General features: G+C 40.9%; 1 protein-coding gene across 4 annotated transcripts in view; it reads right to left on the bottom strand.

Annotated features, from left to right (window-relative positions):
- Positions 1-22,236, bottom strand: part of OGDH (oxoglutarate dehydrogenase) — a 58,819-nt gene extending 36,583 nt beyond the window's left edge. For 2 of the 4 annotated variants that reach the window (XM_081889545.1, XM_081889547.1), the window contains exons 1-4: positions 22,107-22,236; positions 12,671-12,916; positions 3,892-4,080; positions 1,000-1,090 (exon numbers count right to left, since the gene is read on the bottom strand). In XM_081889545.1, coding sequence (XP_081745671.1) covers positions 1,000-1,090; positions 3,892-4,080; positions 12,671-12,892 — 502 coding nt within the window. In that variant the 5' untranslated portion in view covers positions 12,893-12,916; positions 22,107-22,236. Of the gene's footprint in view, positions 1-770; positions 874-999; positions 1,091-3,891; positions 4,081-12,670; positions 12,917-22,106 lie in introns of all 4 variants that reach the window. The other 2 variants (XM_081889544.1, XM_081889546.1) reach the window with 1 other exon arrangement.
- Between the last annotated feature and the right edge of the window lie 4,167 nt (positions 22,237-26,403).

Here is a 26,403-nt window from a genome sequence, read left to right as displayed (position 1 = left end):
GTGCTATGCTTGGAAAAAATACTAGTGATCAGACTTAAAAGATCAGGTTGGGCTTTACTGGAAAACCGAATTTCAAACATGGCTCAGCACCCCCCCCCCTCATCTGAGCAACATACATGCACCTTGCAACCAAGGGTCTCACCATTTCAGTCTCTTGATTAGATGTGGGAATAAACTCCAAAGCTTCCTCGTCATGATCACTGAAAGTCATTGGTTCAGCTACTCTTAGGATTTTAGGGCAAGCTGCATAGCTAAGGATTACAACTGAACTGAGTGAGGAAATACCACAAGACTTGCCTGAAGGCTTTTGAAAAACCACCCCGTTCCTCCCCAGTAGCATCACTGCAGAACTCTTGAAGTCTGCTGAATCAAGTCACTGCAGTTCCAAGCAAGAGACCTACTGAACACTGGGGGTCAAGGGATGCTAAAGGCAAGGAAGAATGCCTGTTTACCTGACTCCAAAATAGTCCTCATTTCCTCAGAGGCAAATAATAGACACTACTAACCTACTCAGAGCCCTTAACTACTGAACTCAAAATTAGACGAGAACAAACTGGCTTGTATTGCACATGTAACACCTTGTGCCCACAGTGGTAAGTGACAAGGGACAGAACTACTTCGCTGCTGTTCAATTTTTTAAAAAGTGATCATTATAAAGGAAACTTAAGACCTTTCCCTTCAGACTTAGTGAAGCAATCTAACTAGAAGCTGTGAAAGTGAGAGAGGAGGAGCTCAAGCAATGCGGCACTAACTGCTCTCGGAGCCCTCACCCAGTTTATCTGCGGAAGTGATAATATCGGCTGGAACGGAAGAGTCCAGATCAGCATCCAAGATGCCCAGTGGGTCGAGCTGTGCTACATGATGCCCTCGAATCTATGAAATGGGCCAGGAATGAAAGGGAAAGTGGATACCAGAAGGGGGATGGGAGGAAGGGGATGGAAAGGAAAGGGGTATAAAAGTTAAAATTACATTAGAATTAATTTGCAGAGTAATTCTCACCGACGTTTGGAGAATCAGTTACTGCCGATTCATCAAAATTTACACAACTAATGCCGAGAGGATCAAGCTTGGCAATGTGGTGACCCCTGACCTAGAAACAACAACAAAATTAGTCACAAAGCTGGTTATCAATCATGTTTCACATTGCAGATTTTCTCTAATGCTATTGTTTCAAGTTTACAGAGATCAATGCAAATCTTAACACTGATCTCATTTTATACCATATGTCAGACTGGAACCGAACTTTTCTTAAACTAAAGGAGTAAAAATACTGTAAAAGTACAAAAACTCAGTGGGGCAAAGGGATATCCATGATAAATATTCACTTAGAAATGTGGAAAGTGCTGAATACATCTGTTAAAATGCTGCTTATTTTTGTAAATTTATTTCCAGAAAACATCTTTGTGGCTTACATTCAAAAAGATGTAGCCCATGATGGCTCGGTTTCATGTCCTTATTCTAAATATTAGATGGGATCTTGAAGGACATGATTGTACTGCTTATTAGATGCAATAAGTAAAATAAGTAGTGCCTTTATGATGTTTGCTGATATATTTCCTTAGCCAGTCAAGGGATGAACATACCTATTTGTCTGGAAGTGACCTTGTTGAGATTTATTTCTTTTCTATTTCACTCCACCTTTGCATTTCAATTAAAAATCCTCAATGAGGCCCAGCTTCAAGAAAATATATTGCTTTTAGCTATTGTTCTTCTACAGAAACATGCTTGCTCCTTCAAAAGTTTTCTCTGTATTAAACTTCCTTGTGCCCAAGTGTGTTTTATTTGGGTCAGGCAAACTGACAAGTCAGACATTAATCAGCAAGAATTTCAGCCCAGAAGCATGAACGATGTAACCAGTAACTTTTGGAATTTGAAGCTTAATCACTATACAATAAACTAAACATCTGCTTAATGTAAATATGCAGGAACTAGATTTCACTTTCACTTCTTGCGTTATCATGTTTTAAAAGAATTGTCAGAATTTAAGTGCTTTACCATTCAGAAGCCAAATTACATATTTTTTATATTATTCTTGTGAAGGTTGTATTATTACTGGATGATTTAAAAAAGACTACATCTATAGGCTGCTCACTCTTACGTGTATTGTTTGAGCAAGAAGACATTATTATTGGTATCTGCCATGGATTAGCAGAAACATCAGAGACCAGCTGCCTCAGAGACCTCAGTCCCACTGCTGCTGTTTAGTTCTGATTCATATCGTTGATTTCCTCAGCGGCAGCCAATTATTACATCTATTTCCATTAGAACCTCCTCCTAACTAGTAAATCTAGTGACAAATAATTAAACAACAGTTATCTGTGGATGATAGCAACAAAGTCATACTCATATCAGATGCAGTTGGATATCACCCATGTATACAGAGTGAAATCAGCAAACTTGTTACTTAATTTCACTGATTTCAATGAGTCTACTCTGAGCATGACTAACATTATCACCCTCTCTAGTGAAGAATCTTACCTGTTTCCTTGTTTGTTTCCAGAACTTGAAGAGAAAGATATAGGAAAAGAAACTGCAATGGGGAAAAGCTGTCCCAAGGAGTATAACACTCTGAAGGATACAATCATTTTAACACCTTCTTTTCACTTGTATATTCTGATCTTTTTCAGGCATATGGGTAAAAGCACACCACTGTGTGACAATAATTTAATAAGAGACTGTTTTTATCAAGGAAAAATGATACAATTTGCAAAGCATTAAGTTCAGTAGATATCACATAGCCTACAATTAGATGTTTGAGAAATATTTTCAAGCTTTCATACTCTTAGGGAAGTATTTGACAGCCCTTTCATGTAGTTTTAGTAAAATTATCCAAGTTCTGAAATGTTCATTTTTTGTGTGTGCTTTCACCCAAATTAATTTTCTAGCTATCATAATCTTTGCTTTATCTTTCATGATTCCACACAACCCAGCTGCACAAAGCAGCAGCTGAACAGAGCCGTCTGATGCTATATAACACGTCTTGTTCCTGAAACCTGGACAAAGCCAGGCTGATATTTGCAGCACACATTTTGGCAAACCATGATCTACTTTCAGTTTTGGACAAATGCTAGATGTAGCAGGTTGCTTTATCTTTTTTTTGACACTCTAACAATAATCTAACAATCTTGTGTATTTTGAAATATGTTTGAGGTTAAAGGGTAGGGATTTTCTTTTTAAAAGTAACATTAATAATGGAAACTTTTTTGAGACCATGAATTAGATCAAGAAAATCACACATTTTCTAAGCACTAAAATGGCAATGCTGTAACCTTATGTGGTGGGCTTGCAATAAGCTTTATATGGTGACAGCAGTAGGCCACTCTTATCATCTCAAACTTTCATAGCCACAGGCTACCTGATTGGTGTGATGCTGTTCTTCCTAAAAGTGGGGGAGATCAACTCTCCAACAGCCACTGAGTCTCCCACTGGTGTGTGGGTACACAACATCCCTCATTCCATTTCTGATGACCAGCTATAGCTATAGCTTACCATAAGAAGGCAGATTCAATGCTTACACACACTTCATTTCTGCACATAACCTCTCCTGAGCAGTCTACTGTTCAAGAAAGAAATTTTGGTGTATAGAAAGTTTGCCCATGTACTCACATACAGAGTGTAATATAGCTCAGCCTGGGCCTGAAGTGGCAAATCTGTATCTGCCAGTGTGGGGTGCAAGGCACTCGCTGGTAGAAGGAGAACTCTTACACCAGTTTATATTCCCTAAATTCCTATCAATGTTCAATTCTTTAAGTCTTATTTTGGTGGCAAATACACACACACACACACACACACACACACACACACACACTAAGAATCTCTCTCTTTTAAACTTGGGACTGGCAAAAAAGAGTACTAGATGTTTACACATCAGAAAAGAAGAGGTTATCTTACCTGATAGGCCCTAATAAGAGACTGGACTGCAAGATGATCTTCAACCAGTTTATCTACATTCGGCTGTGCTTGAACCAGAGACTGTGCGTGTGTTAGCGTTGATAGGCTGGTACTTAATGGAGGGGGGCTTTGGTAAGCAGTACCTGGAGCAGCTCCAGCATTGGCATTGCGAAAGAATATGTCCCATGACTAAAAAAAGAATAAAACAATTTTTTAGAGTGAGAATTACCTCTTCGAACTGCTTAGTATGTTTTTCAACCATGTCAAATATTTTCCTGCTACTATGCACATTGCCAAAATGATATTCAAATTGTGAACTTCAATAAACAGAGCATTGCAGTTTTGAATTGTAGAATTTAGATCGGGAAAATGATATGGGGAGAAATAGTTAAATAGCACAATTGCTCTGATCGATTTTAGACCCATCGTTGCTACTTTTATGTAAACAAAAAAAAATCAGATGTTCTGGTAAAACGTTTCATGCAATATATAGTTTGGTCATCAGTTGCTCTTATGATGAGACCACATACCATACTTTTCTTTTTCTGAAATAATTTTTATTAAATTTTCCTTTTACAAATTCGCCATCTCAAACAATTTTCACAAATTTCAGCTTTTTGGACTTCCACCAGCTTCTCTGCCAGTCATCCATATTTTCCATTTTTACACATTCTCTATATTTGATATTGCCATTTAATATTATCCTTACAGTTCTATTTCGTTTTTACAATGCACCTTTAACTTCACAAAGCCTCTTTAAATCCCACTAGCGTTGTTTGTTCGTCACATATGCTCACATACCATTCTTTTCAATGTCCTGGGTTCCCCCAGATCTTCGAATGAGCAAAAAGCAAATGCAAAAGCAACATCTTGACTCAAGTTACCATTTTCCAGGAAAAGGACGGGCAGCCAAACACAAAGTATGCATACACATCAATAGAATCCCTTTATCATATCTTGTTTAATTGTCCTTTATATATTGTTCCCCGATCAAGGATTCTGAGTTCAATCATTTTGGAAACTGTTGCTAAACCACCTGAATTACATCTAGCCTATCTACTCCAGGACATTGACTCTTATAGAACATTACAGGTTGCCAGATTCCTGATTTCAGTTCTTTCATATAAAAGACTTCATGGAATGCTGCATGACTATCAAAAATCTAGTAAACTCTATGCACCATCTTTATATTCAAGGCCACAATACGGTACATCTAGAGATTGTATGTAATGTGAAGGAGATTATGCGTTGAAATATTTTAGTTGATATTTTAGAATGTAAAATGCTATTTTATTTATGATTGGTTTTACCTTGTGGGCTTATAGCCAAATAAAGTATTATCTATCTATCTATCTATCTATCTATCTATCTATCTATCTATCTATCTATCTATGCATACACATGCATGTGCCCATGAGAAAGAGCAGTAGGTAAGAAACCAAAACAAAACAGTCTTTTCCATTCAGTAATTTGGAATTCGGCCTTATCTGTTGCTAGTTAGGAAACAATGGCAATGTCTGAGATATGGTTTATCTGATTTCTAGAAAAAAACAACCCCTTAAATCTCTAAGGGATGTAACAACCCTTCAGTATAGCAATAACCTGTAATATTAGCCATTATAGTTAATAGTTAACTTTGTGACTTCAGCCTGAAGGAAATAGCACCAGCAAATGGTATCTAAAGTTATTTTCAGGTCAGACTAAATTCTAGAGACTGTCCTATCCATGCTATTTGATGAATAAGTAGAGGTGACTGCCAACTATTAGCTGTGAGATGCCGCATATAAAACAGGTTAAGGCTCAACTATTCATTAAGACATTATTCAGTGCTTCCCTTTTCAGTGACCTAAAAATAAAAAAGGAACCGATTCATTTCTTTACCCAGTTGTCACAAGTCTCAAATGAGTTTGTAACCTGCACACTTAACCCATCATTAGAATTCCAGAGAACATCCCTCCACCTACCAAAGCTAGGGAGGAAAAAAAGTGTAACAACAGTATTTAAGCATAGCATGTCCTTACCAAATGTGTCAATTACCGAAGTCACAAGATCTATACAGTACAGCATGTTTTCAGCTGGTACAGCATGAGTGCCTGGCTCAAATTTAATTTCTTCTAGGTATTTAAGTCAAGCCACTTTTACTTAGCCTTTGCTCCCATCTATAATACAGGAATATTGTAATAATACCAATCTACATTTTAGGCTATCGTTAAGGTTTACAAGAAAATAAAAAGTGTGATGCAATAATTAGGCACTATAGATACCATGTAACTGCTACTTAGAATACAGTGGTACCTCAGGTTAAGTACTTAATTCGTTCCGGAGGTCTGTTCTTAACCTGAAACTGTTCTTAACCTGAAGCACCACTTTAGCTAATGGGGCCTCCCGCTGTTGCCGCCGCGCATCCTGAAGCAAAGTTCTTAACCTGAAGCACTATTTCTGGGTTAGCAGAGTCTGTAACCTGAAGTGTATGTAACCTGAAGCGTATGTAACCCGAGGTACCACTGTACAAGTGGAGAACCTTAAAAAAATGTTGTGGTTTATTTCCTAACTGGGCTCCAGTAAGATAGCTCAGTCATCACAGCGTGAGACTCTTAATACTAGGGTCGTGGGTTTGAGCCCCACATTGGTCGAAAGACTCCTGAATTGCAGGGGGTTGGACTAGATGACCCTCGTCGCCCTTTCCAACTCTACAATTCTATGATTTTACATAGGGCTGTTCAAGGCCTGTAGTGGTAGTGAGGAAGATTCACCCAAGCACTTCATTGCTAAGGGAGAGAAAGGTTTCCGAGAAGGGTAGTCTTCAACTCTAGCCCAAAATCTCCCCACTCTTCCAATTTGGAGGTCCTTGCTAAATTCTGACGCATTTGGTTTTAGTGTTGCAAGGAAGCTTGACATCCACAAATCTGCAGAAAAACATACTTCTGCAGAGTCCTGCTGTTTATAGAAAATGAACCTGGCTTGCCAATGTTTTGCCTCAAGTAGCAAGGAAGCATAGTCCCTAGCTAGTCCACATCCTGTTGCTGTTCTTCAAGTTTTCACACAGGTATCCCTCAGGTGCTGTCACAGCCAGATGGCTGGGAGTTGCATGTGAATGAGGCAACCAAAGGCATCTCTCCATTAGTGTCCGTGTCTGTAACTGTGTGTCAAAGGCAATACAGTACCAACAGCAATAAACTGTTATTGGCTGTTCTACCTACACTCCCACTGTTTTCCTCACTTGTTCCCTACACACTTGGATGGTGTTTCACCTGTCATCTTCTTAGCAATAACAGTATTTATAGGAAGATTGAACTTTATCTCTTTTTCTTGTGCACACCCATCCTACCCTAGGTCCCTAGGCTATTTACTATAAATTGTCAAGGCCAACAGGCCAATCTGCTCACTTTCATCCTCTAATTCCTCACTCCCCACCCCAACTGACACACACAACATTCTGTAGGAAAAACAGACATCCTTTGATTTTTAATATTATAATATTATAATAAGAATAAAAGGAAACAAAAACATCCATCTAGTCTTAAATTATAGAATTTAAAAAATGATGTAAGGTTGTAAATTGTCTTGAGAGCTGTTGTTATAAAACATAATCTCAATTTGATTTTTAAGCTAGTACCTGGAAAGTAAACCAATTTAATTAATAAAGTGATATCTTTAACACTATCAAGCTATTCCAAGATTTGTGTGATTTTTTCCCCAGGTTTGCAGGCTCCCTCTTTTAAATTGCGGCAGCTAGACTGGTGACTGGGAGCGGCCGCCGAGACCATATAACACCGGTCTTGAAAGACCTACATTGGCTCCCAGTATGTTTCCGAGCACAATTCAAAGTGTTGGTGCTGACCTTTAAAGCCCTAAACGGCCTCGGTCCAGTATACCTGAAGGAGCGTCTCCACCCCCATCATTCTGCCCGGATGCTGAGGTCCAGCGCCGAGGGCCTTCTGGCGGTTCCCTCATTGCGAGAAGCAAAGCTACAGGGAACCAGGCAGAGGGCCTTCTCGGTAGTGGCGCCCACCCTGTGGAACGCCCTTCCAGCAGATGTCAAAGCAATAAACAACTACCTGACATTCAGAAGACATCTTAAGGCAGCCCTGTTCAGGGAAGTTTTTAACGTGTGATTTTACTGTATTTTTGGTTTTTATGGAAGCCGCCCAGAGTGGCTGGGGAGGCCCAGCCAGATGGGCGGGGTATAAATAATAAATTATTATTATTATTATTATTATTATTATTATTATTATTATTATTATAATAAATTGACAAACTAATGGGCAAGATTCCTCTAATGAGCCCAGCCAGCATTTCAGCTTGCCAGACACAACAATCCTCCCTCTACTTCTCCTGAACTTTATTTTGAGATTTCTCCCAACCCCCTCAAAGCCAATTTCCACAGGGGGGGATGTCCTGTCCTTACCCTGAAAAATCCAATAAGTAAAAATAACCCATCATACATCTGAAGTAACAGATATGGAAGAATGTGAGCATTTTTTAAAAGGGGGCTCTCTGCCACATGCATGGCAAAGTTTTCAGTGGGTGGCCTCTAACTCACTCTTAATTTCTTCTTCACCGGAGTACAACAAAGTCAAGAAGTATCAATTTATTTGCATCTGCGTCAATGATTTTGACACCACTTATTCTTGTTTCTTTCTTCTCATGGTAGGTGCAATATGTATGGCTAATTAAGTGGTTATTTCAGTGAATATTCTCATAAATTTATATTAGATTTTAAACACAAAAAGGTTAAACTGCAAGCTTACCATGCAAGCTTACTATTTGCTATCTGAGCCCTAATGCAATAATGCAAAGCTACCCTTTACCTCATGGGACGCGGGTGGTGCTGTAGTCTAAACCACAGAGCCTAGGGCTTGCCGATCAAAAGGTCGGCGGTTCAAATCCCTGCGACGAGGTGAGCTCCTGTTGTCCGGTCCCAGCTCCTGCCCACCTAGCAGTTCGAAAGCACATCAAAGTGCAAGTAGATAAATAGGTACCGCTCCGGTGGGAAGGTAAATGGCATTTCCGTGCGCTGCTCTGGTTCGCCAGAAGCGGCTTAGTCATGTTGGCCACATGACCCGGAAAAACTGTCTGCGGACAAATGCCAGTCCCTCAGCCTGTAAAGAGAGATGAGTGCCACAACCCCAGTATTGTCCGTGACTTGACCTAATGGTCAGGGGTACCTTTACCTTTTACCCCTTACCTCAGAGCAACTGTTCTGACATTTCAAGAAAGTTATCGTATATGAAATATTTATAGATAGATAGAGTTAACTATTATCTAAGGAATGCATGTTCACCCCCTTAGCATACATCTTCACTGCCTTAAAAAACAAACCAAGTGGGGACAGGCTCCCCAACCTCCATTTAACAATTATGCCCGTATAAAGATCACACTCTTGTTATAGGGTGATGCGATCTGCCAACATAGCAACTTTCTCTTTTGCACTCTTCTCCTCCCATCTGCCAAAGAAACGGAGAGAATGCCTGCACAAGCACTTTAGCTTACAGGGCTCAATATTTGGTTTTACTAATTTGATTCTGGATTTCTATCAGCAGTATAATTTTCATTATTTGTAATCTACCCTCCATTTTATGGTTTTCACTTTGTAACATATCACACACACCTATAAGTTCATAAAATAAAACACCATGCAGTATCCTTTACAGTTCTTATTCATAGTCACAACCACCATCGTCACAACCTTCATTGCTCAACTGGAATTACTAATGAAACTCAGCCAGATGGGCAGGGTACAAATTATTATGATAACTTTCAGAAAAACTTCACTGAGCAGAAATATTGGCTATGCAACAGTTAATGATCACTCACTAGCCTAAACTATGATGAAACTACAGAATGGTTGCTTTACCAGAAATCTTTTTAAAACAAAGCTGGGAATTCATATACAGCTTTTGAAAACAGTGAGTACTTCTTTTGTTAAAATTATATAAAATTATAAAATAAAATTATATATTTAAATTATATATGCACAGGAAAGTGCAACACATTATGCACCGCTGCTAAAGTTTCCTGCACCAATTGCACCAGAAGTAATGCATAAAAGTGCACATATATATTTTCCAGACATGGACACAAGGGTGTTTAAGACACCTGTATTACTTTCACATTCAAAATAGTTCTGTACTAGTTTTCTGCAGCAATAGTAACTTCTTGTTGTGGTTTAAATTAGTTTAGCTTACCAGGATTCTATTACCAGTGGCTGCAATGCAGTATGGATTAGCTGAAAAGGAGCTCAGCTGTGAAACTATTAGACTAATTATAGTTGTGTTTTGCCTTGCTCTGAACTACTTTCTAGCTCTCTGTATCCCATACACCATTTAAGTTGTTCTAGTACTTGTTCTTGATCTACCTCCAATCTGGCCTTATGCGAACCCAGATTATACTGTGCCATTGCCTTGGCAACTGTCCTGTCATAGCTAGTTCCACAGTAAGCCAGCAGTTCCGGTTCTGTATGCAAGCACTCTTTGACCTTCAGACAGGCAACTGGATTTCATTACATGTTATCTCAAGAGACATGGACTACTTTCCCCGATAAAAGTTTAGAATTCCTAGGTGTTGAAAGCATTTTGAGTGGTGAACTCATAGCAGCTCAAAGGTCAGGGCACACACCAATACAATGTCATTATGCTGCAATGTGTACAGCCCTGCAGTAGAAAGGTTCTTTCCTATGGGTATGTTCAGCAGATGGGCCTCAGAAGTGCATTTCTTCCAAACTCATGAAAGAAACCAGTTCCAGTAGAGATAAGGATTACAGAGCTTCAGAAACAGGTTTAGCTATGAATCTCAGACTTGCGATTGACCTTCTTTGGTATTTAGGGAATCCAGAAAGCAAGTTACCATAAATATTAGTAAATCACCTCACTGCCATGCCCTGATAGATAAATCTAATGAGCTTATTATAGCTTACTTGCCTAGATATCCATATAGTAGGATACATCTGGTATATTTATGCTTTAATAGAAAAAAAGCAAATAAGACATCTGTGCAATTTAAGAAAGCTAACTTCTAGAGGAGATTTTTACCAAAGGCTACCAAGCAAGTCTCTATGGACAAACTAGTTAACAGAAGAATGTTCTGTCTGTCTTACACAGAGGGTGCTTAGCTTTTTATAATCTAATAATACCATCTAATGTGAAAACAGAACATACAATTTTTAAAACCAACCCATAATGCAAACTAAAAGTGCCGGTAACTCTAAGCCAGTGGTGGAGTGTCTCCAGGCCACTGGGGACATGTGCGCGTGTACATGGGCATGCCCAGGGGGAGAGCACAAACGGAGTCCACCGCCGTGATACCAGCTCTGAGTGGCAGCTCCTCTCCACAAACATTGGTTCCTCCAATGTTGGGAGAGGAGCACCGGGCTGAGACACGCTGCGGGCATTTGCTACACACACCCTCAAAAATCCATGCCCGGGGCCATGGCTCCTCTGGCACTCCCCCATGCTGCGCCACTGCACTAAGCACAGAACAGCCAACTGCAAATAGCAGAGACCAAGGTCAAACAGTCCAGTTGCAACTACACACGTCAAGTAATTTAGCATTTGTTTCCTTGTTTCGGCCTCATACTATTTCACTTGCGTCACATGGGGCTACTGATGAATAGCTAACAAATTATTTGCACAGCATTGACAGAAAAAGGGCACCAAGCTGGTTCCCCACCTGAAGGCAGATGTGGAAGCGAAATATGTTTACATGAAACCATGAACACTGCCACACTTTAAAGCTGCATATCATGGATTATTTATACCAGTTCACTGGTGTTCACTGTTAAATAAGCAAAGAGGGAATGAATGTTCATTGATGGTTCGGCATAATATAAATTTGCGGAAATGAAGTCAGATGCTTTCTCAAACATATCAATATTTAAGTACACTGAGACAACAGGCTAGCATGTGTGTCCTCTCTGGGTAATTATTTTTTTAAAAAACATTCTATGCTGTCAGTTGCTCTCCACAGCATGGACAGAAAAAGGTATGTGATAGCAGATTCTGCATCAGATTCTAGAAACTATTTAATACCTCCCATTCCATTATTGGCATGCATTAATTTCTACAGGGTATGTACTATGATCAAAGTATTTTGCACTTTTCTGTATACATGTAGCTACTCCAAAACATGAAGTCTTACTTAAAAGGGCTTGGGAGCATGACATTCAGATAATGGATGTACTTCAACTTGTAGCAGAATAAATTAGGAGTCATGTGTAGCTTTATCTTAGCAGAAAACAATGAAGCCATAATTAAAGCTGTTTCTAAAATGTGATAAACAGCTAGCAATATAAGTCACTATTCATGCAGTATGACCAAGTTTAAAATAAACACACAGACACGTTAAATCCATGGCTTAAAATGACAGACACGTGAATGTGGTTGTTATTTACACTATAAACAGAACTGTTCCTATACAAAAGGAGACCTGTCTCAATTACTTCAAAAAGGAACATCAACAGCAGCTCAGCAATTCCTCAGTGGACATCCAAGAAGAGGAGCTCATCCTTCTTTATATCCATGCCAAAGCCAAGAAGATTCCTCAGGGGGAAGGCGGTCATAAACTTTCCAAATTCATTCCGATGTTGATTCTCTCAGTGCTATTCTTTGTCAGCCGAGCCATTTCAATTTTTGCACAACTGAAACTGACTGGATTCAGAAGGTTTCCAGGTTCTTCTTCAAGTTGTCAAGCTGGAGCTCACTCTGCCAAAATGCACTTACCTGAAGACATGAGGACCAAAGTGTAGAAGAACAGGCTTTATTCTAGGGAGGCTGCTCCTTACCTTATGTACACTTTTGGGATTTTCCAACCAAGCATAGTACATTTCCTCCACATAGTTTGAACTAGTCCCACTCAAAAATGGCTCAGCAGCAACAGGTGCACTGTAGCACCTGATTTGTTGAAACGTCCTTGGCGCTGCTGGCTTGTTCTGAGAAATTGTCTTAACAGTCTGTGAGGCTGTCAGAGGCCTCAGTTTAGTAGCACAAGTCCTTAAGTGAAACATTTTTGTTGTGAAGCAGACGGGCTCCTGTTGGGAAAGAAGAAATAATGATTCAGTCATTAAAAATGCACAGGTTGAAAAGATAATCATTCATCTGATTAATCATGTTTATCTGTTGCAAAATCTATACTAAAGATCCATAGCAAAGTTAATATCTTGATGTTCACTTAGTAGCAAAGTAGGACAAGCTAAAACTTGCTGCTGGAGAAAAGGAATGAAAGGTACAATCCCTTGCACAGTTTAGTACACTGTTTTAAGGTGCTTTAGTCTTTGTTGTATTGTGATCAGTGACACAGGAACACTTTAGACAATTTAAATTGTTGAAATTGACCAACAATACTGCTTAGTGACAAAGCCAATAAGTCAAGCATTATCACAGTGAATGACCGTGAGAAAGACAACTTCTAAAATAAACTCCGGAAGATATAGAATCTACTCAGGCAGAAAAGAAGCCCTGCAGGATCAGATCAAGAAACTATTTAGTTCAGCATGTTACTTCCAACCCTGGCCACCCTGTGCTTCCCAGAGAATAAGAAGCTGCTTTATACTAGATCAGATGTATTGATCTCGCTAGTTCAATACTGTCTAGTCTCACTGACATCAGCTTTCCTAGATTTGGGGCAAAACTCTTTCACAGCCCTGCTGTTGTTTAACTGAAGATGCTAGGCACTAAACTTGGCATATGTGTATCAAAGTTACTGGCATTTAGTTTCCACAGCCTGCAGTTCTATCCTGTCCCAACATTTTCCACACAGTGTTAGAAACTGAGATATAAAAGCTAGGAGCTAAACGGCACCTTAAACCCAGGTTATGGGTGCAACAACAGAATGTCTAGGTGCGCTTTTTTATAAAAGAAACTGCAGCTAAAATTCATGTTCATTTTTCACATGGTCTAGTCCTTCCCCTGCCCACCCCCCACCCCCCAATATTCTTAAGAGGGTCTCTTCTCCAGTCTTCAGAGAGTAGCTGGAAGTGGGGAGGCAGAAAAGGTCCTTCTTTCCTTCCACTCTGCAGTTTTAATCTGAAATCTTTGATGCAGTACTGCGCCCAGAGCTCAGAAACTGCTCGCGCTAATGAAATTCCCTGTTACAAAATTCGCCTTAGAACAGTGGGAGTTTCGAATACTGTTTCTATGTTATCAGCCCAAGTTTCTTCTGCAAAGGCACTATGGATGTAGTTATTGTAAAAACACCATACTACCCCTCAGAATGCATTCCACAGTTCTCTGCTTACATCAGCAAGGTCATCACAATGTCAAACTTTGGAAGATCCAATCTCTAGGACAGGAAACCAAGTGCAGTAGAATGCTCTTTGAATTAAATAATGCTGAGCAATGAGGAAGAGCAAAGTAGCCAATATTGTATTTAACTAATTACTCCTTTAAAATCTACTGTTTATTTCAGTCCTGGAGGTGCTATTGAACATGATTAGAAAGGACCGGTTGGCACGGGGAATTGTGGTCGGAGAGAAACAATATAAACTGAAAGCATTTGCAGATGACTTGGTATTAACATTACAGGAGCCAGTCTCTAGTACTAAAAGAGTGTTAGAATTAATCTCAGATTTTGGTCGGGTAGCGGGATTTAAGTTGAACAAACAAAAAACCAAGGTTTTAGCAAAAAACCTGACAACTACAGAAATAGAGGAGTTCATGAAAGAAACAGAATTAAATGTGGTCAAAAAAGTAAAGTACCTAGGGGTGTATCTGACCTCCAAAAATTTGAATTTGTTTAAAGATAACTACGAGAAATGTTGGTCAGAGATTAAAAGAGACTTGGAAACATGGTCAAGATTGAAACTTTCCTTGTTGGGCAGAATAGCAGCTATAAAGATGAATGTATTGCCAAAAATGTTATTTCTGTTTCAGGCCCTACAGATCGTGGACAAGGTGGAATGTTTTGGAAGATGGCAGAGGGACATTTCTAAATTTGTTTGGCAGGGCAAAAAGCCCCGAATAAAGTTTAAAATACTAACTGATGCGAAAGAAAGAGGGGGGTTTGCCCTGCCAGACTTGAGGTTATATTATGAATCTGCAGCCTTCTGCTGGTTGAAAGATTGGATTTTATTGGAGAACACCAATGTCCTAGATCTGGAAGGGTTTGGTATTGCTTTGGGGTGGCATGCATATTTGTGGTATGACAAGGTTAAAGTTCACAAATCGTTCAAAAACCATATTGTCAGAAGAGCAATCTTTATGGTCTGGACAAAATATAAAGACTTATTGGAGAGTAGGACTCCGAGGTGGCTCTCGCCGATGGAGGCCAAAGCACGTAAAAGACTTAATATGGAGGCCTACTGGCCTAAATATTGGGAAATAATTGAAAAAGTTGGAGATAATTGGAGGTTGCAGAGGATGGAAAAGTTAAAAAACAAGGTGCGAGATTGGTTACACTATGCTCAAATTCAGGAAGTCTTCAAAGCGGATAAAAAAGTTGGTTTTCAGGTGGAAAAATCGAAATTAGAGACAGAGTTGTTAGAGCCAAAATCTAAGTTACTTTCGAGAATGTATAACTTGCTGCTCAAATGGAATACACAGGATGAGACAGTGAAATCCTCCATGATAAAGTGGGCACAGGATTTGGGGCACAACATTATGTTTGAAGACTGGGAAAGGTTATGGAACACCGGAATGAAATTTACGGCATGTAGTGCCTTGAAGGAAAATATTATGAAAATGATATACCGGTGGTACATGACCCCAGTCAAGCTTGCAAAGATATACCACCTGTCTGACAACAAATGTTGGAAATGTAAGGAGGAGGAAGGGACATTCTTACACCTCTGGTGGACCTGCCCGAAAGTGAAGGCCTTCTGGGAGATGATACATAATGAATTAAAAAAGGTACTCAGATTTACCTTACCTAAGAAACTGGAGGCCTTCCTCCTGGGCATGGTAGACCAAAGAGTGGTCAAGAAAGACAGAATCTTCTTTATGTATGCTACCACAGCAGCAAGGATCTTGATCACAAAGTATTGGAAGACACAAGATTTGCCCACGCTGGAAGAATGGCAGACGCAGTTGATGGACTATATGGAATTGGCAGAAATGACTGGCAGAATCCGAGACTTGGGAGAAGAAACAACGGAGGAAGTCTGGGAAAAATTTAAGGACTATTTGAAAAAACACTATAAGTTGTACGAATGTTAAAAAAAATGCTCTTTTTAGGAAACCATAGCTTCAGCATGTGTAAATTATTGAAATGGAAAATAAGGTACAAGAAGCTGGAAGTGGTGTAATGAAATAACTTTATTGTGTTGAAACTAAAATTCTTAGGACTTGGGTTACAACGTTTTTGAGATCAGATATCACGATAAAATGAAAGATACATTATTGTATTGAAATAAGTTAACAAATTGCTGATGTTTTGAATTTACAGAGAATGCAGGGGGCGGAAGATAGGGGGAAGTCCACTAGATTTATTGTAATTTGTAATTGGATGTTTGATTTTGAATTTTATAAACTTAATAAAAAATTATATTAAAAAAAAAATCTTCACTATTCTACTGACAAGACCTGCATTTTGAACAGCTTTGTTTTCTAAACGGTGGAAAGTAGCAAAGCAACCCACGCTGGACACAGATTAGTTTTGAAGATTTGCTCCTTAAGAATAGCTCTCTGCCAGTCTGAAAGTAGATTATTACTAATGGCATCTACAGCACAGTATTCATGTAACATCTTTAGGGTAACAAAATACAAAACAATTTAATGAATGTAATAATGAAAACTAGCTATTTTATTCAGTGATCCTGCTTGAACAGGAAACAGAAAGGGAAACATTTTATGAAGATAACTATAGTATAGATTCTGATGCTGTAAATGATTTCACAGCAGTTTTAAGACGGGAAATGCAAAACATTGAACAATACCCTGCTACTATAAGATTTACAAGAAAGAGGTTCAGTTACATAAATTCTTATTGGAGGTATTACTCCATTCCTAGTTATCAAACACATGTTTTACTAGCAGAGTGTTCACCTCTTCCTTTAAAGCCAATTGTGGCTGTATAATTCACCCAAAGTAATTATACTCACAAATCATTGCTTAGTTTAGACGAACTGTACAGCTAGGATCTCAGTCTGTGACAGTAGAATCTTAGGAAAGGGGTTTGAAGATTGGGTTAAATTTTAGAATTAAAGGATTTAGGATGGTGTGGAAGAAGTGGAAGAAACTGCATGGATAAAGAAATGAAGGACTACCAGAGTACTTCCTTCAGAGTAAGAATGTGTGGCTTCCTTTTGATATTGGTTAAATAACACCAATAACAAGTGTCACAATCTCATTCAGTGTACTATTTATTTATTCAATAAAAATTATATACTGCTTGATCGTAAAGCAACAGAGGCAACCTCAAAGCAGTTTTAGAACAATGATACTTGGTCACTTTACACAGTGCTGGAACAAGATGTGTCAGCAGTGGAAGGCAAGAACAAGTTCTTTTTATAGAGTGAGGAAGGGCAGCACAAAGTCAAAGAGCTAGAACTTTTCAGCAGCATAAGATATGCTAACAAGTTGCATAAAGTCAATTCAGCCATCCAGCAGTTCAATAAACTTTGTCACAGATTGACCCATGGTCATTCTGTCCTCCTTATTCAACTAAATAGTTTCCATATATGAGACTTCTGCAACTTTCAGAGTTGTATACATTCATTAGGGTAGAAGATCACTAATAATGACTTCCTGATTTGAAGATGTTTCTATTTTTCTAGTTACGGTACACTTATGGTATTCAACTGTGTCAGGGTCGATAGAAGTTTTTTTAAAAATTTTAAGTGGAACTTAAAATGTAAGTCACATTGTATTAAATTCAGATCGACTTTAAAGAACTTACATTTACGGTTGATGACCATTTCACGTGGGGTATCCATTCCCACCTCCTGCCCCCCCAGTGGGCCGCATATAAATGCAGCACACCCTGCCCTTTTTATGAAGTGTTCAGTGACGTTTTCAGGTCACTTCCGGGTTCGGTGCCGATCATGCATCTTTTGGACACACATCAATCAGTTCTTGTCTATATCTCATAAATTGAATCAATGATCAACCAAGCAGAAAAATTTGAGCTAACGTCCCCAATTTTTAAATGCTGCACAAATATCAGTACTTTAAAAACAAAACAAAAAAAACTCCCCTGCTTTTCTATGAAAAAGAAAGCACTTAAAATCCCTTGCCATTACAGAATTAGGTTTATGATTCTTTGGACCCTGCTATAAGTACATGACCTATTTGGTGCCCTTAAACATATAGATGAAGCTAAATAAATAATTATTTTGCTCAGCAGCTCCTTGCTTCCAATAGATATGGTAAGTGCGTAACACACATGAGCTATTTGATAAAAGGGTGTGTTTTTTTTAAAAGTAATCACTTTTATTAGTTGCAAGACAATCTTTTTTGTTCTTGCACCCCACTTAGCAAGCATACGTATTCTGAGAATTATGACTTACAAAACTGAAGCCTTTGTTTTTAAAGAGGGTGTGTGTACTTACAAACAAAATAATAATTTAAATTCATGATTTAAACCCATATTTCCATAATCTGGTAATAACTGAGATGTGCTTTTCCTGGCTAAGCTATTTAGAATGATGAAATTCATCTAAGCCAGGAACAGCTAACTTATTTTGCGTGCTCTTGAACAACAGGAGTTTTCCTGCCTTACAACTTGGCTTCAACTGTCCAGCACAAGCTGAAAAACACTTGGGCACCCATCTCTCTCTTTGTCTTCACAAAGGCCTCTAGGACAATTTCTAATTTCCTGATATGTTGATATGGGTGACCTTATGAAGAGCCCCCCTCCACCTACCACAGATTTTGTGAAGTTGGCTGGAGAAACCCAGAGCAAAGTAGCCCCAACTAGCTTCACAAAGGTGGGGAGGATCTTCATGTGGATATTTAGCCAGGAATATACTTTTCTTCCGTATCATGGCTGAAAAAACTCAATCTAGTTTACCCCCCTAAAAAGAAGTCTGAAGATTGTAATGTATGTAATAGTTATACTGACCTTTTAAAACTATATTCTTGCAGCTTCTAGAAGCCATCAATGCGAGTTATCTGGGAATATTTGAATAAACAACCAACCACTAAACAAGCCAAACTTTGTTTAGTGATTGGTTAAGTAAAATAACAGCCACTGGTTAAGCAAGAGGTTGGTGCTATGATACATTATTTAGAATATTTATTCTAAAGATGGTGTTGAAGTATCAAGAATGTGCCAATGAGCCAACAAAGGAGTGGCAGCCTACCTTTTAAAAACAAAGTATACAAGTTCAGTGAGTTGTCTTCTCTTGTATGGTCAATTCACAGATAAGAGAATCAAAAAGGCTAGTGTACCTCCACACTTTAAATGGTAAAGGTAACTACTGTAAACTGCAGATTCCTGCAGCAAATATAAAGAACACACAGTACATGTTCCTGAGACCCCTCAAATAGGCAGATGTTTCCCAGTGGATGTACAAAAGTGTTCGAGGACACATTATTTCAATGTTTGCTGCAAGAAACACTAGTGTATGTACAGCAATTATGCTTGTCATGTAAATGTACTCTTATAGAAAGAGAATCTGGTGCTTCAGTTTTACTTCACTCACTTAGGTTTTATTACTCAAGTCATTTTGCAGTGCTCTCGTCCTCACTGATGTCCAGCAGGACATGTCTCTTATATGGATAACAAATTATGGTGAAAGAATAATGCTCTCCCACTATTTTATCTCCCATAATATCTATTTTATAACAAATTCTGTGTCCATGCAGAAATATATTTGTTAGGATTTCTTTCAAAGCCCTGCATCTGAACAAAGAACTCACAAGTCCCTCTTACTGAAATGTGTTAACTTAAAGAGTTATAAATTTCATGGAGGCTGGCCACAGGAACAAATGCAACCCTCTACTATCAGCTCAGAGTGAAACTTTTCAGAAAACTCTATGCCCAAATTCCTTCCTTCCGCAGATCTGCTTTTGAGCAAAGATGAGGGCTCAGCTTTTCTTCATCCCGGAAATAGGGGGGGGGCTGGGGAGGGAGAGGAGGAATTTGCAACTCCTTGTAGGATTATTATATGATAACCACCTCAACCGCTAATCCAGTGTAATGTATTAGCTGGAAGCATTCCTGAGAGGCCTGAATGTTTTAAAAATGTGATAGTTGGTCACGTAACCAGAAGCAGATATGTGTCAACGGCAGAGGCCTTGTTATATTTGCCAAATATACACCAACAACAGGCTGTTACGAGAGCAGGAAAAAATACTTCAGCCCAAAGTTGGAAGTACGGTTTGTATGAGAGAGAAATCCCTAGTTTTGGCTATCTAAGAACTAACTGAAAACTGTCACAGAACTGACAGAAAAGTTTACAGCAGCACCTAAACAAAGCCCCGAATTCAAGATCACATTGTACATTGCTTACAATGCTTCATGAACCATCTTTTAATCAACCGAATCAGGATGGGAAATGCCAGGTCAACAGATTTCTTCTGACACAGATTTTACATATAGAACTCTATTAAAATTTTGACCACAGATGCAGAAGGTGGCTGACTCTTCAGACTGAATTATTTCTGAATGTTAAAAGAAGGCCTTCATCTCATGATAGCAACACCTAAAACAACACAGGGCATCTCAGCTGATCATAGCTATGATGGGAAAGTGCATTATGTGACAACTTCCTTCTCCATATCTCTAGGTACTGGGCCCCTCTAAGCTCAGAGGAAGAAGTCAAATGCAGGGTTCCCACACTTATAGTGGTTTGTGAGCATGAAACTGGGGAAAGCCAGTTCTAATTTGTACTTTGGCATTAAACTTATTAGGCAAAAAGCATAACAGCTGAAAAGGAAAAATAATAATCAATGACTACCTATTCACAGTGGCGTTGCGTGGGTTGTCAGCACCCGGGGCAAGGCAAGTAATTTGCACCTCCTAACCCATGGATTTGCGCCCCCTAAGCCTAACCCCCAGATGTTGCGCCCGGTGCGGCCGGCCCCCCCTGCACCCCCCACGCTACGCCACTGCCTATTCACTTCCAAGCCCCATTTAAAAGGCTGGTGCTCACTTTTAAAACCCTAAAACAGTTTGGAACCCAAGCACTTCATGCCTGCTGCCATACCAGCCTGCCTGCCTTCATGATAAGGTACTGGTAATTTGCCAATGACCTTCTCCAAATGCCACCTCCAACAAAGGGTAGTTACAAGAGAGGCCTGTTTGTCAGTTGGCACCCCAGCTACAGAATGGACCAGAGGATGGATGTGCTGGGGAGAAAAAAAACCTGTATCACCATGTTCATTACCCTTGCCTAACCATGATACAAATCACATTTCAGGAGGCGGTTTGGGGATGGGGTGGGGTTGGAGACTGAACAAGTCTACAACCCTGTGCACACCCACCTGGAAACAGGTCGTACAGCGAGAACACAGTGGGACTTACTGAAGAAGTGTGCATGCACACGAAAGCTCATACCAATCACAAACTTAGTTGGTCTCTAAGGTGTTACTGGAAGGGATTTTTTTAAAATTTTGTTTCGACAGTGGGACTAGAGCAGGCATGCACAGGAGTGTGCTGAAAAAAGAAAACCTTTGGTAGTCCAAAGTACCTTTTTTTTCTTTTCCCTTTTCTTTTTAAGAAAATCCTTTTTTCAAAGGGTAGCTTTCAAAAAAAACAAAATACCCCAAAATCACCCGTCGTTGTTTCCCACCCCCGCCCTCTAATGCAGACGTAACAGCCCTCGACTTCATTGTCCCGGGTTTGAAGAGGGCCGTAAGCCCAGAGGCAAGGCAGCCAGGCACCCCCATATCCTCTCCACGCCCTCTAACCAGCCCGCCCGGCTAACACAGGAAACGAGGCAGGTCGGGAGAAGCCGGCAGGCGCCTGAGCCTCCCTCCCTCCCTCCCTCCCTCCGTCTAGCAGCCGCCCAGAGGGAACTCAGGGGAGTCCCGGCTTGGCGCGCGCTCCAGCTCCCACGTGGGCTTGAGGGGGGGAGGGGGCGCTCGCGCTCTTCCCGTCACCCCCTTCTCTCTCTCTCTCTCCCCACCCCCCGCTCGCCCGCGCGACCACGGCCGGTCACCCCATTCCGAACAGCGTCGCGCCAAGGACACTTCGCTCCGAAGGCCAGGAAAGGCGGCGGGCGGCGGCCCTCCTCACTTAGCCCCCCCGCCCCCAACTCCCCTCAGAAACCAAGGCCGCGCCGCCTCAGGCCCGCCGGAGCCCCCGCCATCGCCCCTCGCCCCTCTCTCTCAGGCCGTTACCTGCCAGCGCCTCGACGTTCTTCCCCCCGCCTCACGGGCTCTGAGCTGCGCTTGACAGCGCCAGTCGCTGGCCCCACCCCTGCCGTCCGCCGCGAGCGTCACCCGGGCTGCGTCACCGCGCAACGCCGGTACGGCCTCGGAGAGACGAAACGTGCAGAGCGGCACCTAAGCGCTGAGTTTCTGAGCCCGTCACTCTTGTAACTCTCCAGGTTCAGATCATCATCACCACCCACGGGCCCGGGGATGGGGCTGATTTTTGGAAGGTAGGGGCGGGTAGGCGTAGGAACAGTATCTTGAACGTCCTAAATTCCCTGCCCCTGGTCTGGTTTCGGATGTTATGCACGGCATTGTATTTGTGTAAGCTGTTGCTAAGGGTGGGATCTGATTAATTAATCAATTAAAATCAGTCAGTATTTTACTAATAATTATTTAAATTAATTAACCACTATTATTATTAGTAGTAGTACTGCATCCAGTGGGGCTCCCAGAAAGTGTAGTTAATTACTTAATTAGTTACTTGATTACTTAATTAGTGCTGCAATCCAAAACTACACTTTCTGGGAATCTGGATTCAGTATTATTATGACGATTATTTAAATCTTTATTCGTTCCTCTCCTTTCAGAAGTGACCATGTAAAGCCGCTTTATAGAAGCACTAAAACCAAGTATCACAAGCAACCCATGAAAGAACCTAAAAGCACTCGTAATAATACATTTCTCGACGGGTTTCTATGGGCAGCTTTTAAATTCGGCCCAGGAGAAAGATTAAAGCGTGGATTCCAATGGCAGCCCGGAAATGCCATGGATCAGTCTACCCTTTTTTCATCTCCGGGGCGCCAACCCGCTCCCTCCGATTGATCACATGAGGAGAAAACAAAAGCCCCTCCTTCCTTTCTCTGCTCCCCGCCATATCCGCAGTTGTAGAGGTAGAAACAACTTTGAGGGATTCCTGAACCCTCATGTACGGTACTGCAGCGCGCTCAGGTGTAACTCCTGCTGTGTTAAATGGTGCTTAATTTCTGCAAACGATCTCAGGAGATCTCTCTTGGAATCAGCCCCTACTGCAGGATCTGCATCGTGTCGAGAAGAATACTGGGGGCGTGAGACTTGGCTGCTGCAAAACGCAGCGGCTATATTGTTTACTATTATTTTTTAAACGTACTGTATTTTTATTAAAGGTTTTCTTGATTTACAGAAGTATGTGCAATGTCTCGTATTTTTTCCATGTAACATTTTTACAAATCAGTTTCATTTTGTTGAGACATTAGGAAGAAAAGGGGGAAAGATGGGGGGTGGAATTGGGTGGCGATGTTTCTATTTTACTTTAAGTAGAGTTTGGTGTCAGCGTTAGTGGTTATATTGTTGATGCGAAACAGATTATTGCCAACACATGACTGATGCTCAAAACTTTGCAATGGCTGCCCATATGCTACCTGGGCAGGTTCAAGGTCCTAATTTATAATGCCAAATTCCTGCAACCACCAAGGGTTTGCCAGTATCGCCTTAAAGACCCACAGCGTCCACACATAAAGATTGCTTTCAGGAAAATGTGCATATATTGTTTTATCACACTATATTTGCACGCCACTTTTCCTCCAGACAGTTCAAGGGTAGCATTGCACAGCGTCTCATGTCGTCTTCACGACAACCTTGCGAGGTAGGCTGGGCTGAGAGGTAGCGACCGCTCAAAGGCACCCAGTTCCGTGGCAGCCAGGCTGGATTTTTCGAATCGGGACCACCAGGCTATAGGGCTGCAGCCTTGCAGTTCAATGCCATCCATGCACGTCTCCTAAGGAGTCAGTAAGCTTAAGGAATAGCTGTGACCTGGCCGCCGCTCTGCTAGCCCAGACTGCAAAAAGAGCCCCGACGTCTGGGCTGTGCACAAAAGAACCTTCGACCTAGGTCGCGCCTCGGCCCGCCCATTCCGTAAGAGTGACGCGCCTGCCCGGGCTGCTCACCTTGTCCTGCCCGCCGCGTCCTCACGTGACTTTATCCCGCGAGCGTGGGCTCCAGTTGCAGCCTCTTGCTGGCACGCGGCGGACTTGCAAACGGGGTGCGGCCGCTGCTGCAACAGCAACTGGTTTCGTGGGCAAACAGAGCTCCCCGCCTTGCACAGCAACCTGCCTGGCCTTGTTTGCTCCGAGTCCCGGGCAAGGCGGCCTCGCCCCATCGTCCCAAAGCGACTTTCTTTTTTTTCTTCATAAGAATATTTATTAAAGTTTTCAATAAAAGTACAATAAAAATCAAAAAGAGGAAAAAAAGAAAAGAAAAATAACAAAAATACAAAAATGAAAATAATTGAAAGCACACAAAATTTCCATTACTTATTTCCACGTGAACAACTGATTGGTTCAAAATTGGGAAAGGAGTATGACAAGGCTGTATTTTGTCTCCCTGCTTATTTAATTTATATGCAGAATTCATCATGCGAAAGGCTGGGCTGGATGAATCCCAAGATGGAATTAAGATTGCCGGAAGAAATATCAACAACCTCAGATATGCAGATGACACAACCTTGATGGCAGAAAGTGAGGAGGAATTAAAGAACCTTTTAATGAGGGTGAAAGAGGAGAGCGCAAAATATGGTCTGAAGCTCAACATAAAAAAAACGAAGATCATGGCCACTGGTCCCATCACCTCCTGGCAAATAGAAGGGGAAGAAATGGAGGCAGTGAGAGATTTTACTTTCTTGGTCTTCATGATCACTGCAGATGGTGACAGCAGCCACGAAATTAAAAGACGCCTGCTTCTTGAGAGAAGGGCAATGACAGGCCTAGACAGCATCTTGAGAAGTAGAGACGTCACCTTGCCAACAAAGGTCCGTATAGTTAAAGCCATGGTTTTCCCAGTAGTGATGTATGGAAGTGAGAGCTGGACCATAAAGAAGGCTGATCGCCGAAGAATTGATGCTTTTGAATTATGGTGCTGGAGGAGACTCTTGAGAGTCCCATGGACTGCAAGAAGATCAAACGCATCCATTCTTAAGGAAATCAGCCCTGAGTGCTCACTGGAAGGACAGATCATGAAGCTGAGGCTCCAGTACTTTGGCCACCTCATAAGAAGAGAAGACTCCCTGGAAAAGACCCTGATGTTGGGAAAGATGGAGGGCACAAGGAGAAGGGGAGGACAGAGGACGAGATGGTTGGATAGTGTTTTCGAGGTTACCAGCATGAGTTTGACCAAACTGCGGGAGGTAGTGGAGGACAGAGGTGCCTGGCGTGCTCTGGTCCATGGGGTCACGAAAAGTCGGACACGACTAAACGACTAAACAACAACAACATTTCCATTAACTTATTTCCCAGACCTCCTCATACCTCCCTTTTTTGTATTCCAATTCAGATTGTTAGTTCAGCAAATCCTTATCAATAAATTTTAACTTCATTCTAAACCTTATTTTCCATATTCTCTTGGGGCATTACAGCTGGAAACCACTTAGTTTCTATCCAACATCATTCTAACATTCATTAATTTTGCAATATTTCTGTAAATAGTCTTTAAATTTCTTCCAATCTTCTTCCGCCGACTCTTCTCCCTGGTCTCGGATTCTGCCAGTCATTTCTGCCAATGTCCCAAAGTGACTTTCGACCTCCCCCACCCCCTCTGGCGGCCAAAAAGATCAGACACGATATAGCAGTGAACTGTAAGGCATACGCAGAGATCTAAATAGAGACTATTATTTTTACGGCGCAGCAGCATCCCATTTCGTGGATTTGTTTTTGATTCAGATTTGTCATGACAAATGGCTAGTACAATAAAGTTATTTGGATTGGAATGGCTAGCTGGCTTATTTTGGCAAGAGCCACAATCATTTCCAACAAAACTAATGCTCGGGCCACAGTAAGCGGGTTTCTCTTAAGTTGCCACAGAATTTGTCCCCCCCCTTCTTTCTCCAGATCTACGTGGCTGCTGTTCTGGGTTTGATTTCTTCTTGATGAGCCAGTTATTTTCATGAGGATTCTGTATTAGTTATGATTTTCGTTATTTTTATATAAGGCTACAACCTGTGTCAACGTGGCTAGATCTGCAGAGTATGTCCCCCTGCCCTCCAAGATTTCAAGCATTGCTTAAATGAGAACGTTTTTGAATTTGTTGTATTCTGAATGCCCATCACTGCTGCATTCTCATAGATGCTGTGTGTAGCAGCATCTTAGAGCTTCAGCTGTATTTTGGAATTTTGGGGTCCCCTGCTGTAACAAAAATCAGATTTAAGCTGGTTAACACCTTTGTTCAATGGACAAATTTATAGAAATGTGATGTAACAACTTTTAGGGAGAGCACCAAGTGTAAAGTAAGGGCG

Source organism: Podarcis melisellensis, assembly GCF_964234715.1.
Source record: "Podarcis melisellensis genome assembly, chromosome: 15".
In the NCBI taxonomy this organism is placed as follows: Eukaryota; Metazoa; Chordata; class Lepidosauria; order Squamata; family Lacertidae; genus Podarcis; species Podarcis melisellensis.
The sequence above is the reverse complement of the archived record's forward strand: the minus strand, read 5'-3'. Positions and strand labels throughout refer to the sequence as shown.